Below are 15,289 nucleotides of genomic sequence, written 5' to 3'. Positions count from 1 at the left end.
AGCAGACATCATTGGTCAATTGGAACAAACTCAGGGTATTGAGGTCAAGGGTTAGCAAGATGGCTGCGTTCAGAGAACAGAGAGAATGTAGGACATGACAGATATTTTAAAAGACGTTATTTTGTACAGCGAAGTGTGTCATTAAAATGATTTTGTAAAATATTTATATTACTTATTTAGAAAATTACATTATAACAGCCTGGTCTTTCCTTTAAGGGTTTAGATATTAACCCTTCAGTGTTACTCCAGCTCCGGTCAATTATATCCCAGTTAGCATGTCGGCAAAAAACGTTTGGACTCGCAGCCGGGACAGGATGAGACGGTTCCCGGAACTGCTGGCTCAGTGTTCCTCGGAGGTTAGTGGTTGTTCTCGATCTGTAGAGACCATTGGGGACTGTTCTGGAGATTCGGTGACTTGGGAAAACCAAGCGTAAATGTCGAATTATTCGCAAAAAAAAATAAATAGAATGTGTTTTGTATCCTTGCAGGCAGCCGCTTATGGGAGATGTGTGTCTTCCGCGACGCTTGGCAAGCAGGACCTGAGGAAGGGTCAGTGCGGGAGGGAGTTTGAAGCGCTGAAGAGGTGTTGTGTAGCTGTAGTAAGTCGGCCGACTCGCTGCCCGTCTCTACCGACCAGAGCTGCAGTGAAGATAAAACAAGATCACTTTATTAGCCCTGTACAACTTCTTGCATTAGGAATTTGTCCTTTTGCATACCTCAGCTTGCTCTCCATGAGACACACAGCCTGGGGTCGGATCGCAGGGTCAGCCATTTATACGGCGCCCCTGGAGCAGTTGGGGTTAAGGGCAAGGGCTCAGGGGCCCAACGGAGTAGGATTCCTCTGCCTTTGGACCGGAAAACTTCCAGCCACGGGTGCAGATCCTTAGCCACAGAGCCACTGCTCCGCCACAAATTAATACAGACTCACAGCTGGTCTTAATGGGCTTCATCACATCCCTTGACACAAGCTTTTATCGCTAGTCTGCAGTGAATGCTCACACACAATGTTTTCTAACAGTAAGGCAAAAGTAAGGGTCCTTTTGTCCACAGTGCATTTATTTTGGGGAAAAGCACCCCTGTGCTTAGTTGCCCTTAGAGCATCTTCGAACTGAGCTACAAGGAGTAACAAAGAAAGCTGTAACTATGACCAGGTCACTTACAGCCTGGTCTGCCTTTGTGCTAGTAAGGCAGTTGGGTATACAGGCGTCCTTCCTGATGTGGGAGAGCTCATGGTAGTTACAACTGCCTGTTATTAATGATGCTTATTAGTTGCTTAAATTGCGAGGTGTATATTTTTTCCAGCTACAGCAGGGGCTGAGAAGTATACTTTTGTAACAACCTATAGATTTCCAGTTGTGCTCCCAGACAATTCCTCCCATACAGGTGAGGAACAGCTGAAGGAAAGTCTGTTGCAGAGGAAAGATGTCCACCAGGATGTCCCAGATTCTTGTCTTTATAGTGTCGTATCAGCAGTTGTCAGTTTTACTGCAGGAAGGGAGTGGAAACTGGTCATAGCCAGAGGAACGGAGAAAGCCTCCTCAAATAGTTATTGGTGTAAAAGCTTGTGCATGATTTGGCAATGGTTCCTGCTTTGGCAACATTGTAATTTATAGGTTGTGTGAATAAATCTCCATAAATTTTAATTCTGCCTCTCTCTCCTTTCCTTGCAGGCCAAGAGAAATGTAAAATAGGACAGTCCTCCCACTGTGACGTGTGAAGACATGGAGGAAGAACTTGTTTTCTTCAACTGAAGCAAAGCCAAATTGGTCTCCATCCTCAAGTGAAACACATTAGACATCAGGGTTCATCACACAGTGCCAAACAGCCTAGATTATACCGCTGACAGAAATACCCTGAACATCATCAGTTACTTGTACAAGCAAGATAAATGTTTTTCATAAGCTACTTATTTTACATTGAACTGCAGCATGTGAATAAAGTTGAGTAAAGCTAGGTTTGGGTTTATGAATTTAAAATCCTTAAATTAAGGATGCTGTAACTTTTATACTGTTAATTTTATTGACATACCTGCAGAAGCAGGACATATAGGAATTGTAGTAAAATGTATCATCTGGTTGTTGGAGGAGATTTTGTAAAAACAATTTGACAAATGGGTAATGTCTGTAATGCTATCCAGTATGTAAGAATGATTTGGTGACAGAAATTCTAGAGAAGAATGCAAAATGAGATACAAACTGCTTGTGAAATAAGAGATGAAAGTTAAGTTCATTAGTGTAAAAGATGACCCTGTCCAGCCACTAAAATTAAAGAATTTAAGCACATTAATAGATCACACATGGCTGTACCTGTGTCCTCATTATGAGGTCCCTGTATCCTGCATTTAAAACATGAGCACTCCTCATTAGCAAAATGTAAATAGCCAAAAGGCAGTAAAACCTGCCACTAATGATTCAGCTTCACTGTGCTACTCAAGCAGGTTGGCAATTAGAAGCAGGTTGTTAATGCAGGAAGTTTCTGCGAGACCAAAAGGTTTGCTTTTGAAATGCTGCACCTTGGCAGTATCTTGGTTTTCTCTTACAAGTCTGGGTTTTCAGCCCAAAGTTCTTATTACAAAAGTCATGTTTTCTTTTCCAAAACCTTACTTATACAAATTGCACATAGTAACAAAGGGTATCTTTTGGTGTTCTGTGAAATGTTCAAATCGTACAAACACCAGTGCAACTACTGGACATGATAGACATGATATAGAATTATGGTCCAGACCAAATTAACTTCTCTCTACAGGCCATAGGTTTTCTTAAAAAACTGTCTATACAGCTGCAGAGCCATTGAGGGTGTTTATTAAAACATGTACTGCTGGTTTGGTTCATGTGATTTTAAATAAACTTGCCTCAGACAAGGTTGTAATGTGGTCCTGTTGAAATACTGAACTTTAAATCAACATGTATTGTAATTTAATTGATAACCTGATTTGAAGTGGAAAAAACTTCAGGACATCCAAGAGAGACCATATTGAAAGTGATTTTCAAAATATTTATTGTACATGAAATCAGTTTTTTGAAAGACTTTTTTGCAAAAAAAAAGAAGCCTTATGACAATCAATGAATTGGTTTAGAAATTCAGTACAAACAGTACATCAAATCTTCCAACATTTAAAAATTTTGAGTTTTACTGTAACTTCTTGCGCAGTTGGTTTTATCAATTTAGCATGCAAACCTTTTTATTAATTTTTCACCCCAGCTACTTATCAAAAAAGCATTTGCAAGCTTCACAAAGTAATCTCTATTGCATGTGTTACAAGAAAGGACTGCTTTTGCCTATTTTTGCACTTATTTTCTATTTTGCATGGTGCCTGGAGGGTGACAGTCAAAAACCCAAATCAGTGGGTTTGAGAGCAGGGAATTTCATATGTACCAACCTAAGCCTTTTACATGAAAACATAATGCACTGTGGTCTCAGAAATACAAGATTTACAGTATTTTATACAAGATATTGGAGCACTTAGCAAGTCAACATGGGTACAGAGGTAGTGAGCTTGAGTTTCATCTAGGTAAAAGTTAAAGCAAACACATAAGTTATACCCCTTACATTATTACATACTGTAAAAACTGTTACTGCCATCTGTGACTGGGAGTCCCCAGCAGACAACTGGTAGAAATGTAGCTCTTGGGACAGGCCGCTCCTCCCATCGGCACTAGCTCTTTCTCTCTCCTGTAAGGCACCGTGGTGCTTGCACTGTGCCAAAAGACAAGTGGCTCTAATTAACACGGTGTGGAGGAGCATGTCAGCTGTCATATCAACACCAAAGTGGTCATGAATACTTATGTTCGCAAAATACAAATAAAATATTTGCCACTGTTATATTTAGTTTACTGTTAATCTGGTGACTTTGGTATGCATAAGAAACAATGCTGAACACTTGAAATCCAATTACTTCTAGTCTCGTCTTTCATTGGTAGTTTAGATGTGAAATCGCATCTCAAGACAGTTGATGGTCCACAGGAATCTCATCTTCTCCAAAGCAGGCAGAGTCCTTGTAAATAGTTTTATGTATATTAAAGGATTGCCTTGATATACTTGAACCTTAGGCAACTTAATAACTTAATAATTTAGTACTGTCCTTGTGATGCACTATTCAGATTAAAAAAATATAAATCTGTGCAAGTAGAGCAACTATTTTGTTTTCTGCACCAATAAACAGTTGGAAGAGTTTGGCTTGGAGTTAAGCAGTGTCACAGCACAATCCCAGAATTTTTCAAAATGAGACAACCACATGACTGATTTTACAGATGGAAAAACTAGAAAAGGTACTGATCTGCTAGTTTTTTGGAACGAAAAGCAGTTCAGAAAGATCCCTGAAAAAATGCTAACTTCAACACTTAGCTTTAAAGTTCTAGCCATACAACACCAAACAACATTCTGCATATTGTATTTCAAGCCTGGATACCAAATTGCTGGTAGACACATTTACTGCTGTTTTGTGACAGAGGCACAAAACAGTAAGTACACCTGTGACAGGTTCATTGATAACTCTTCAAACATGGATGGAACACGACATACACTACATGAAACACAATTCTGCAGTACATTATAACGACAATAAGGCACTAAAGATCAACAACATTCAGGACGAGGGTCTGGAATGTTATGTAAGAGTGTGAACAGTGTACGTTGATGAGCTGCACGATATCAGGTCTCATCTTCGTGCCAGCACGAAATGTCTGCTCATACAAGGCCTGTGAAAAACAGCAAAAACTGTCTGGTTACAGAGAGAGTAGAACAGTTTCTGTGCTGTTTTTTCAAACCCAGATCAGAAATGGGGAAAGAAAAACTGGTGTATTTAGGCAGCAAATTCAGGAGCTAACACACACCTACTTACTTTTGCACAAAAGCAATATGAACTTGACTGTTTTTGTCACCAACTCAAAATCAGACCAATCCTTCAGAGGAGAAAAAAAAGTATACTTCACAGTCAGCAAACTGTACCTTCTTCAAATGTTCATTGACAAAACTTCAATCTAGATGCAAGCAGAATACCTTACACAAACGCATGCGTTTGAATGGGTTTTGGGATTTTCATTAAGATTGCACTGAATGGGACTACAATACATACATTTCCATCAAAACAAATGCAAATGCACAAACACATTCCAAGATGATGTCAAGCCTATGGAAAAAGAGGCATGAAGTGGACATTAAGAGCATCAACAATCAGCTCCAAGGTTAAACAAACTTCTATTCCCAAACAAGCAGTTTTTAGCCTGTAATACAGGCATCTTTATCTCCACTCCTGCAGAGACAGTGCAGCAGATTTAATAGATAACCAACAAATCATAAGTTTCTAAAGACTCAAAATAATTCCTTTGTGAGGAATTGACAAGCAATTTGTTTAAATTGGAAATTTACCAGACCAGATTTCCTTTATTTGAGCATATTACGTGTTTGATTGATTTGATTCATAACTTACATCTTGAGCCAGTCTTTAAAAACGGGCGATTCTGGGTGAACTCTAAGACCTGGTTGGGGACTGGTGGTCTCCAGGACCAGGGTTGGAGACCCTTGTTCTAAAGGAACCAGTATAATCAAGTACAACCGACTCCGCTTCCCCCCTTGGATAAACAACAAGACATCCAAATTAAACTGGAACAATAAAAACTTGATTCACTTAGGTTAACTGATAAGTACATTGCCATGCATATCTACTTTTTTGTCTTTGTATTGGTCACGGTAAAAGAAAATGGAATGTAAAGTTACAGATTTCATATGGATGATCCTATCCTCTACGTATATTCTACTTCTCTATTAAAAGCCATGCTCAAACATACATACCCACACATTTCAAGAAAGGCCTTTGGAGATGAAGAGATTTTAAAAGCCCTTTCAGGCTGATTTGACAATATGGATTGTTCTAGTGTGGCTGAGGAACCTCCAATTAATATATGGCCACTTTGGTTTTATCGTTCATTTTGTACACATTTCCTTGCATTCACAGTTAATCCAGGACGGAACATATTGTTTCTAAGGTTGACAGCTTTTTTGGAAAAATAAGATGCCCAGTAATCCTGCCTACTGAAGGTGTGGTACCGAGACAGGTTGTTTCCCCAAGCGGGGCTCTGACTGACCGGTACCAGGGGAGAAAGACTGAATGTCTTGGTGACTTTACAATAAGGGCTCTTGCAGAGAACACTGTTGGCAATTCACTTTCACTGAACTGTCATTAGCACCTTTTCTGACTAATGGACACAAGACGCCTGCTGACTTCAAAGAACTCCAGATAATTTAGACATGAGTCAACGCCTGGTTTTCTCAGGTTAAAAGGTATTTTATGAAAACAGTCCATTGCTGCTGATGGCAGTGGATTCGAGTCAGCTCCACTGAGGTTTTGTAAGATTTGCTTGGAACAGGACGGATTTCACAGACCCAGCACTGACAAGCAGCTTGAAACATGCTTTGTAAGTGGGGGGGGGGGGGGAAATGTCACAAACCCATTTGGAATGTTATTTTAGTCTCTCAACTGGGAGAAGGTTCATAGTTAATGGTTTGCAACATTTATGGTTTTACAAATGAAAAACAAAAAGCCGCACCCACTGTGCTCCACATTAGCACATTCCCAAGACGTCCTCACTTTTTCTCCAAGGAAAATAAATCTGGTAGTAAATGTAGCATTTGCTGAAATTTTCTCCCCAAATTTGCAGAATGTTTTTACTGTATTTTGGGGAAAATGGTCTAGAAAGTAAATTTTTAACTGTAGCAAAAGGCTTCATACAAGAGCTTGGTGGCAGTCTTCTGTCATCTGACAGCCGTCATCACAGTGGCATAGAAACTGGAGACAGACATCGAGGTAACAACCGAGATTCCACTGCAATGTGTTCAGTGTACAAGTCTTGATATTTTTAACAGTTTTTAACCTTTAAGATTGGGCTGTGCTTTGTTTTGCTAGGGAAACGTTCCTGTTGTGTCATGGAACCCCGCCATTTAACCAGAACACCCCTGTCATCCCAAACTGCGGACTTGTCTGCGACGTGGAATGTCTTACTGCTGTACGTTCAAATAATCCATACTGTGAACAAAAATAAGGGAGGGATGGGATGGGAGTTCCTGTCTCTTCTGTCTGGGTTTAGCCAGTTAAATGGTCTAAAACGGTCTCAATTTGTCAATGCATCCCCTCACAGCAAACCATGCTGAACACTCTAATGTTCAAAGCTTGCCTTGATCTTTGTACAACATTTTAGCTGTGGACATGAGCTTCAGATGTTAAGAAGGCAGCAGCCAATACAAAAGAAAAGCAGAACACAGCCAGCTGCAGCTCAAGCTCAAGCCCTTGGAGCTTCAGGGCGATGAAAAGCTTGGGCTCTCAGTCCTTCAAGTCACGGGTTCTGAATGGGCAGAGCCGCCTCCACGTCGTGCGCAGGGGGGTGAGGAGGGAGGCAGGGGCTTGGTTCTGGGATGGGCGCTGAATGTATTATTTCTCCTGTTCGGACTGGGGCTCCTGTTTGATCTGGCGGGTGTGAACCAGCGACCCCCCGAGCAGCTGGCCCTCGAGAGCGGCGTGCAGGTCCGACCCCCCCAGCTCCAGCAGGGGCTCCAGCCCCGGGACCCCGCCCCCACCCAGCTCCCGCCTCCTCCTCTTGAGATCCATTCCCCCCGGGTCTCTGGGCGGATTCTCCTTGGGCTCCGTGTCCCGTGGCTGCTTCTGCTCCAAGATCTTGTCTTTGCCGAGCGGCTGCTCTTCCTCCATTGCCGCTGCCCCTTCTTCCTCTTCCTCTGCAGGCGGCTGCCGTACCTCTGGCCTCTGCAGTGTGTCTTGCTTTAGGTCCCTTCCACCCTTCTTCAGAGATTCCTGCTCGGCTGCTGCTCTGGCCTTCACCTCCTCTACGGCCTGTTGGGCATCTCTGGCACGCTGCATCTCTCCTTCCTTGTCTTCCTCCTTCTCCATCTCCTTGTCCCCTTCATCGGCCTCTCTGCGTTTCACTGCCACCTCTGCCTGCTCTGCTCTCTTCTCTGGCTGCTTCTCTCCTTCTCCGGCCAGCTGTTCATGGTGGGGCTTGAGCTGAGCCTGCTCTACAGCTGGGGGCTTCTTCTGACCCAGGGGTACTCCTCTGGCTCCAACTTCCTTCTGCACACCCACCGCCACCCCAACCTTCACGTCGGGCTTTGCCTCATCAAATCGGTGCCCAGCTTCTCCCTCCCTTGGCTGCTGCTGGTGAGCCTTCACAGGCTGGTTCTCCTGCCCCCAGTTTGGTTTCAGCGGCTTGGCTGCGGCATCCGGCGGCACCTCCTTGCGCTGCTCTTCCTTGTTCGTCCCATCTTTAGGGCCGCTGTGGTCCACCTCCTCCGGGTTCCGTCCTGGTCGATGAGGGGCATCCTCTTGGGCCGGCTTGTGGTGGGACGCCACGCCACCCGCGCGCTCCCTGTTGTCAGCACCCCCTTCTCGCCGGTCAGTGTCCAGCGCTGCGCCCCTTCCTGCCCCCACTGGGCCATCTGCCAGGCCCTGAGGGTTTTGACCCTCGGGTTCGGGCTTCTCAGCCAGCTGCTCTCCTGGTGGTGCCTGGGCCTCTGGGTGCTCCTCTGGAGAGACAGAGCAGGTTATACAGTTTACTGCCACAGTAGTAAACTCCTACATACGATTCTAAATGTTTAGAATTTCTACAGGTATTTTTTCCACAGTTCTGCACAATTACAATTCACTGTTACTAAACCAACATGATATTTCAGCCACCTGAACCAACAAAGTTATTTCAGTAGTGTCACGAGATTGCAGTTTTTCATTGCTAGCTAAAGAGCACAGTATACATGGCACCTCATACTGCAACAGAAAAATTAAAAATAACTATAGAAAACTATTCATATTTAGGTCTTCAAACATTGCTACATTATTACTCAACGGGATATATAAAACACATTTATACAAACATGGAGTGTGGGGTGTCTCTGTGGTGAAGAGCCATTTTAACCTCATTAAAAAAACCATGAATGCCAGAGGGTATATTTCATCCTCCATCTAAACATAATGACAATAAACAAGAACTGCAATTCATTATGGCTCAGGCATTTCTAATTAAATACAGTAAATTAAATTAAAGACATAGGCATGTGCCCAGTAGCTTAAAAATTGTGTAATGAGAAATAGCTGCTTTAGAAAATAAAGCGCTGTAGTCAGTTATAAAAGTATGTGAGTAAATGAAACTTAATCGCTGTTCTGTTGAAAGGAAAGTTCATTTACATCACTTCTGAAAACCCAGATGATTAGCATGTTTTGGCAGGATGTTGCAAAGTAACACAAGGAATAACTGTGTAATTATTCTTAACACTTCTCAAAGAGAATAAACACCCAAAAAATAATTTCCTGAATTCTGTTTATGAGGAAGTCAGTAATGTCTGACTGCCACTTAGGTCATAAGGGAACAAAATCCTAAATGCATGATTTTGCAGGTCAGCCATACTTCCGCGTGGCGGAGCAGGTTCCAGGAACGCTCGGAGCCGGGGAGGGGGGGGTGCCTGGGAGTGAAAGTGTGCAGGAGCACCTCCCTGCACGGTGGGCCCGTGAGCGAGCAGGCAGCTTGCCATCAGGAGCAGGACTCAGCAGACCTCCAGGGCCACACGTGAAAAAATGTACAGAAAGCACTGTTGCACTTCGCTTACCGGTCAGAACCTTAGCAAAAGGAAAAACTGGCCACAGTCTCAACCCCAACACTGCAATTCAGTTTAACACCCTCCATGACAGAGGGCGCTGACATACTAACCTAAGCTTCCAGTTATTCTTTATACCTCACATGTCATTTATCTGCTAATAGGTAAAGCCAGAACTTCACTTCCTAAACCTGTCTCCCTACTACTTGGTCACTTTCCAAAAAAGTAGGGGATGGAAATCCTGATGTCCTGGCTAAATTCCACACTGGACTAGTAGTCAATTGGAGAAGCAAATTTCCCCACTTCTCCAGCTGTAGTGCTGTGTAGAGGGGTTGCTGGTGTGTAATGACTACCCAGGTGGGGGCTGCACTTCAGTGGTGGGTATTCATGTAGAACACTTTGAGAACCTTTGGGATAAATGCAAGGAATTCATTTATAAAAAGAGGAAATATCAGGAAGGCAAAGTGCTCTCTTTTAATCACTTAGAAAGTGCACTGCCTGGAACGTGCTGGGGGAGCTCTTAAGGAATCGCAAGCACTATGCTCTCTCTCTGCTTGGGTGTCTACGAGTGCCCTGCAGGCAGTGTGTTACCTGGGGGCCTTTCCTCCTCTCCGTCCTGTTTCTGCTGGTGAATCTCCTTGTGCTGCTCCTGGATGACAGCCAAGAGCTTCTCATGCTGGTCCAACAGCCTTTTCTGCTGCTCCTGCTGCTCCTTCAGCACCTCCAGCAGCTTGGCTTGGTCCAGCTTCCCCTCCTGCTGCACCTCTGTGGGGGAGAGGGGGGAGAGAGGGGACTGGGCATGAGCACCAGAGTCTACCGTCATGGAGAAAAGATGGAGCTGTGAGGGGGGTGTTAATGACGCTGGGGATAAGGACATAGGTCTGTGAAATGCTCTCAATTGCAGGGAAAGAGCATGAGGAGACAGGAACAGTTCAGTGCCTTACATGAGAACAAGACAGAGAGCAAGAGGTCGAAGTGCTGTGAAATGGTCACACAAATTATACTAACAGCCTGCAGAGAAGGATCAAATCTCTGCTACTGCTAAACCCAAATGACACTTTGACCTGTCTAGCTGCACGAAGATGCTACCAGTTAACGAATGTGAGAACGCTGCCAGCGAACAGCAATGCTTTCTTTAATGGAAGGGACCAACGGGAGAAAGGTGAAGAGAAATCCATACCTGCTACCAGCTTTTTAATTTCTGCAGCAGAGATCCATTGACAGCAGGAGAAAAGACAAGGATTAGAGGACAGTCTGCAATAACTACTCTAGACCTTGCACAAGACTAAAGAGTGAAATTATCTATGTCTGACTTTGGTACATTCTGTAACAAAAAGACGATCAATTCAGTTTATAGACTGACGACTCTCCCTCAAATGGCCTTTTATAGAACATTAAATACTAGGCAACAATGCAATGGACTTCCAACATTTTATAAATGGTCACAAAATATATTTTTAACAACACCTAAACCATTATAAAAGAGTAAGCTATGAAAATCCCTAACAACTCAATCAGAAACAACAGCATTTACACTACACGCAACACACGATTTACCCCAAACGTATTGCCTCCTTCCTGTTAGGAAATGAGTAAATTCAATATTGTGAAATGGATAGCCCAACCAGTGCATCCCAAGGCTGACTGAAAGGCCTAAATGCCTTGCTCCTAATATCAGGCACAAACACTACATAATCTGTATACTCATACTCAGCCTGGTAAGGGTGTGGCATCCAAGAACCTATCCTAGAAGCACGGGACAAAAGATAAGACTGCTTCTTGAGTTGAATACTTGTCCATACACACCCATACAAGAACACAGAGACAACTCTGAGACACAAATTAGCCCAGCATGCATTTGGAAATACCCACATAAACGCTGGGAGAACAAGCAAATTTAATCACAGAAGACACCCCAGTCCAGAATCCAAACTAAAAACCAAGTCTAAATTACATAGGGCTATTATTGAATTAGGAAACAGTACTCAATAAAACTCAATCTCGGGAAATAAAAAAGTATAATGTGTGAACAGTTGCCAAAGAATGCCCTGAAGGGGCCTTCTAACAGAAATGAAGTCTTCACGCAACAAACTGGCTGAATGACACAAAAATCCATTTAGGAAAGCCCGTTTAGCGAGATGCCATTTCAAATCGGATTTCCAGATCAGAGCAAAAATAAGGCTCCCAGTTAGTGATGGGGTTCTCTGGAGCAAAGAAAGTAGAGCTCTTTTCTCCCCTGCGCTTCCGATCCAGCCAAATTCTGAGAATGGGGCAACAGGCAGGAGCCATACGAACACAGCGCAGCCACGCTACACTGAAGTGCTGCGGCCCACTAACGGCTTCAGTTCAGTTACCACTCCAAAACAGGTTACATGCTCACTCACACTCAAGTTTCACAGCTGTACTATTTACTGTTCTGAGAAGACAACTTTTGAAAATCTTGCAAAATCCAATGTTGTAGCCATACCATGTGATACAAAAAACAACTGAATTGCAGCTCAATTGTTCAAGAGGTTGTGGTGGAACGAGTTACAGAAGAGCAGTCCCCGATGTAACACAAGCCCGTGAAAACAGGTCAGAGGTGTGCCAGCAATCGAGCTGTCTTTTTGTCCTATTTCACATGGGTGACAAATGTTTCAGCTAGAAAAAAAAGCTACACGAAGACAATGCTTGTTTAGGCCTAGCTCAAGCTACTGGCATCAGAAAATATCACGTCTCGTCAGCTCCTTGAAGGTCACTTCTACTGGAGGAAGGAGAACCTGCTTTCACAGCTCATTTACTCTCTCTAAATGCATCTTCATCTACCTGGACCTACTGTACAGCTACACACTTCATGCTGTGCTTCTCCTCAACCTTCAGACTAGACATCGTCTCCACTTAAGTGACTGCATAAGCACACTCAATAACGCAGTCAGCCACAAACTCACAGTACCTTAAAGGACTTTTCAAATTATTTTTAGATTAGAACTACCTTTTTAAGTACAACTAGCCTAAAACAAAATGTTTGGTTTGAACTTTTTTTTACTCTCTGTATGTAAAAAATATATATTTAGGAAGACATCGGTCATTGAGGTATGGTATCTTCTTGAAAGTATTTAAAAGTAGAAACACTGATCACCTTTCTGGTACAGAAAAGAAAGTGTATCTGAGAAATATCAATTTTTCAAATGTATCAGCAGCTCCAGAAAGGTTACACTCACCATCTACTTTGTCCTCTGGTCCCATTTCCTTTACCTCCAAGTTCCTCTCAGCTCTGTCCTCTCCCTGCCCATGATCCTCTGGTTCAGGCCCCCCGTGCGGCTGGCCACCTGTAAGTAGACAATTGGTACTTTTGCTTAGTCTTTGAATCATTGAAAGCCCTATAACGTTCGGCTGCGTATAGCAGCCTTTGAAAAATGGTGGAGAGAAGAAACTGATTTTTTTTTTTAATCACCTTTTCCTACTGATTTCTTGGGGGCCTTGTCTGCTTCTTTGGGGTTCACTGCCATGTTCTCCCCTGCATTTCCAGGGTGCACCTCTTTTTCAGGAGCCTGCTGTTGCTGGGCAGCACCCTCCAGGTCCTTATAAGCTGGCTTCATCCGTTGTCCTTCCTGTCCGTCCTTGATGTCCTTCCCTTCCTGCTGTGGCTCAACCGCGTTCGCCTGGGCGCGCTCCCCTGCCTTTGCATGGTCTTCCTTCTTGTGGCTCTCGAGGCCCTGGGCCGCCTCTCTTTCTGGTGCTCCTTTCTGCTCTTCTTCCTCCTCTGCATGCCCCTGCGCCACACCCTGACCGGCCTCCTGGGCAGGCTCGTTCTTCTCCAGCTCCTCCTTGTCTTTCCTCTCATCCACAAGCACCTCGTCATGAGGGATGGGCGGCTCATGACGGTGGGCTTCCCCAACAGGCACTGCCACACCTGCAAAGTTAGGAGAGGGTTACAAAGTGCCTTTTATCCCCCTTCCTTTCATCAATCTTCTTTCACAGCTATTAGGCTCCAACACTTCAGAATACACAGCCTATGAATACAATATAGGCAGTGGTATAAGATTAAAGATACAATGGTAAAATAAATCAGTTAACTCATCCATGCAAGAGGATGCAGATAAAAGGCGTGCTTTGATTTCTGCCCAGTTAATACAATGAGCGTTTCGTTTTCTAAAGAAAAAAAGTGAATAAAAAAAAAGTGAGCTAGAACTGGGTAACACTTTAATTGACAGCTTAATCTTTTGCACAGTGATGGTTTCTATCAGAAGTCATGGGGTTCATTGTATTTCTATACTGATTAGTCCCTTGCACTTATGAATAAACCCAGTCTGTGGAGTGATTATGTTTTTCAAATGTCATACAAAGCAAATAAAATATATATATATATGTTGATCTACAGTAGCATCTTTCATCATTATTTGCAACAAAGATGGCCACTGTTGGCTAGTAATGGCTATGTACCTGTGGATGCCAATGTCCCCCTTAATGTTAACTGCAAAAGGCAATCAACAGAATGAACTATCACTCAGTGATGGTGGTAAGGCCCAGCCCATCAGTGTAGGGTCACCTGCATCGGGTCGATCCAGCTGAACCTCCTCCTCCTTCTTCCTCTCTGGGATCTCCACCGGTCCTTTAATCTGGGGGGGTTCTGCTGGTTCCCTCTGGCCTGGTAACTCTGCCTCCCTGGGGGGGTTTGGTTTCTCCTGCTTGTCCATTGGCTCATGCACTATCGGGTTTTCCACTGCAGGGACAGAAGGAAGTCTGTTCCTAACATACTGGGGAAACCACTAGAGTGCACTGCAGCAAGCTCAGAGCTGAGAAAAGCACAGGCTCAAGGCAGCTGCGTACCTGTGCCATGGTCAGCATTCTAATTTATATAATATTTAATGTCTTCTTTTTAAAGGTTAAACGTCAAACAAGCCATGAAGAATGACTTTATGAAAAGCAAACTGAGTTCTCCCTTCAAACTCTTCATCATAAGGTGTGCAAAACACCACAAGATAGTTTCAGTACTTTCTCTATGCTTAATTTATATAGGCTACCAATAAACCAAAGCAAACCTTTTCACTTTTCTCTCTTCTAGGTCTAAATATGTGATTGGGTATAGAGAACACATGGACAGCCCACCTGGGACAACACCCACACAAGAAACAGGTCAAGCCCCCTCCAGAGTCTGAGTGCTTTAGAAGAACAACTCGAACTTAGGGAGAACAGTAAAGATGCATGCCTTAAAACCTGCCACTAGATGGAAGCATAAACACAGGAGTCACAACAACGAACACACAACTGTAAGAGAAGACTGCAGCCTCCACCGTTAAATACAACCTTCCCGTTAGTCACCAGAAATGTGCTCACAAAAGAGCACACCATGTTTGAAACCATTTAACATTACCAGATGCTGCTCTGAATGTTTCTCCATATAATGTGCTCAATGCCAGCTGATGCTGAAATGCGTCCGCTGTTGAAAAGGCACAATGTATTGTTCTAAACGTACCTAAACAAGTGCATTTCATTTCCTGCAAATGCTGGCCTGTCCAAAGAGAACTTTGATCAGTTTTCCACCCTTCTTCCCTTCCAAATACAATAAACGAAGAGAGAATAAAAGACGAACCGGAATGGCCTTGAAAGAAGGCTTACACAACAACACACAAAGACTGAGGGACGTTTCCAGTAATAGCGCTGTGAAAAATTAAGAGGACGGGGACAGCCCCTACTAAACCCGCTTCAGTATTCAATT

General features: G+C 43.5%; 2 protein-coding genes and 1 long non-coding RNA gene across 5 annotated transcripts in view; 1 reads left to right on the top strand and 2 right to left on the bottom strand.

Annotated features, from left to right (window-relative positions):
- LOC148652745 (uncharacterized) overlaps nt 1-15,289 on the bottom strand; it is a 95,390-nt gene that overhangs the window by 10,010 nt on the left and 70,091 nt on the right. The gene's annotated exons all lie outside the window — the stretch shown is intronic.
- ndufaf8 (NADH:ubiquinone oxidoreductase complex assembly factor 8) lies at nt 27-2,860 on the top strand. The gene is made up of 3 exons (XM_088599860.1): nt 27-356; nt 489-599; nt 1,671-2,860. The coding sequence occupies exons 1-3, from the start codon at nt 276-278 to the stop codon at nt 1,689-1,691; spliced, it is 213 nt and encodes a 70-aa protein (XP_088455986.1). The 5' UTR covers nt 27-275; the 3' UTR covers nt 1,692-2,860.
- The window catches only part of slc38a10 (solute carrier family 38 member 10), a 35,061-nt gene continuing 22,752 nt past the window's right edge, over nt 2,981-15,289 (bottom strand). For 2 of the 3 annotated variants that reach the window (XM_088599858.1, XM_088599857.1), the window contains exons 12-17: nt 14,120-14,293; nt 13,025-13,483; nt 12,792-12,899; nt 10,772-10,792; nt 10,183-10,356; nt 2,981-8,529 (exon numbers count right to left, since the gene is read on the bottom strand). In XM_088599858.1, the coding sequence (XP_088455984.1) occupies nt 7,424-8,529; nt 10,183-10,356; nt 10,772-10,792; nt 12,792-12,899; nt 13,025-13,483; nt 14,120-14,293 (2,042 nt within the window). In that variant the 3' untranslated portion in view covers nt 2,981-7,423. The remainder of the gene's footprint in view (nt 8,530-10,182; nt 10,357-10,771; nt 10,793-12,791; nt 12,900-13,024; nt 13,484-14,119; nt 14,294-15,289) is intronic. The other variant, XM_088599859.1, reaches the window with a different exon arrangement.

This window comes from Lepisosteus platostomus, chromosome 11 (assembly GCF_059453375.1).
Source record: "Lepisosteus platostomus isolate fLepPlt1 chromosome 11, fLepPlt1.hap1, whole genome shotgun sequence".
In the NCBI taxonomy this organism is placed as follows: domain Eukaryota; kingdom Metazoa; phylum Chordata; class Actinopteri; order Semionotiformes; family Lepisosteidae; genus Lepisosteus; species Lepisosteus platostomus.
The sequence above is the reverse complement of the archived record's forward strand: the minus strand, read 5'-3'. Positions and strand labels throughout refer to the sequence as shown.

Bases quoted from the DNA above. Each gene is read 5' to 3' on its own strand.
- ndufaf8 (XM_088599860.1), top strand. From the start codon at position 276: ATGTCGGCAAAAAACGTTTGGACTCGCAGCCGGGACAGGATGAGACGG. The intron at 357-488 runs GTTAGTGGTTGT...GTATCCTTGCAG, and splicing joins TGGCTCAGTGTTCCTCGGAG to GCAGCCGCTTATGGGAGATG. The intron at 600-1,670 runs GTAAGTCGGCCG...CTTTCCTTGCAG, and splicing joins AGAGGTGTTGTGTAGCTGTA to GCCAAGAGAAATGTAAAATA.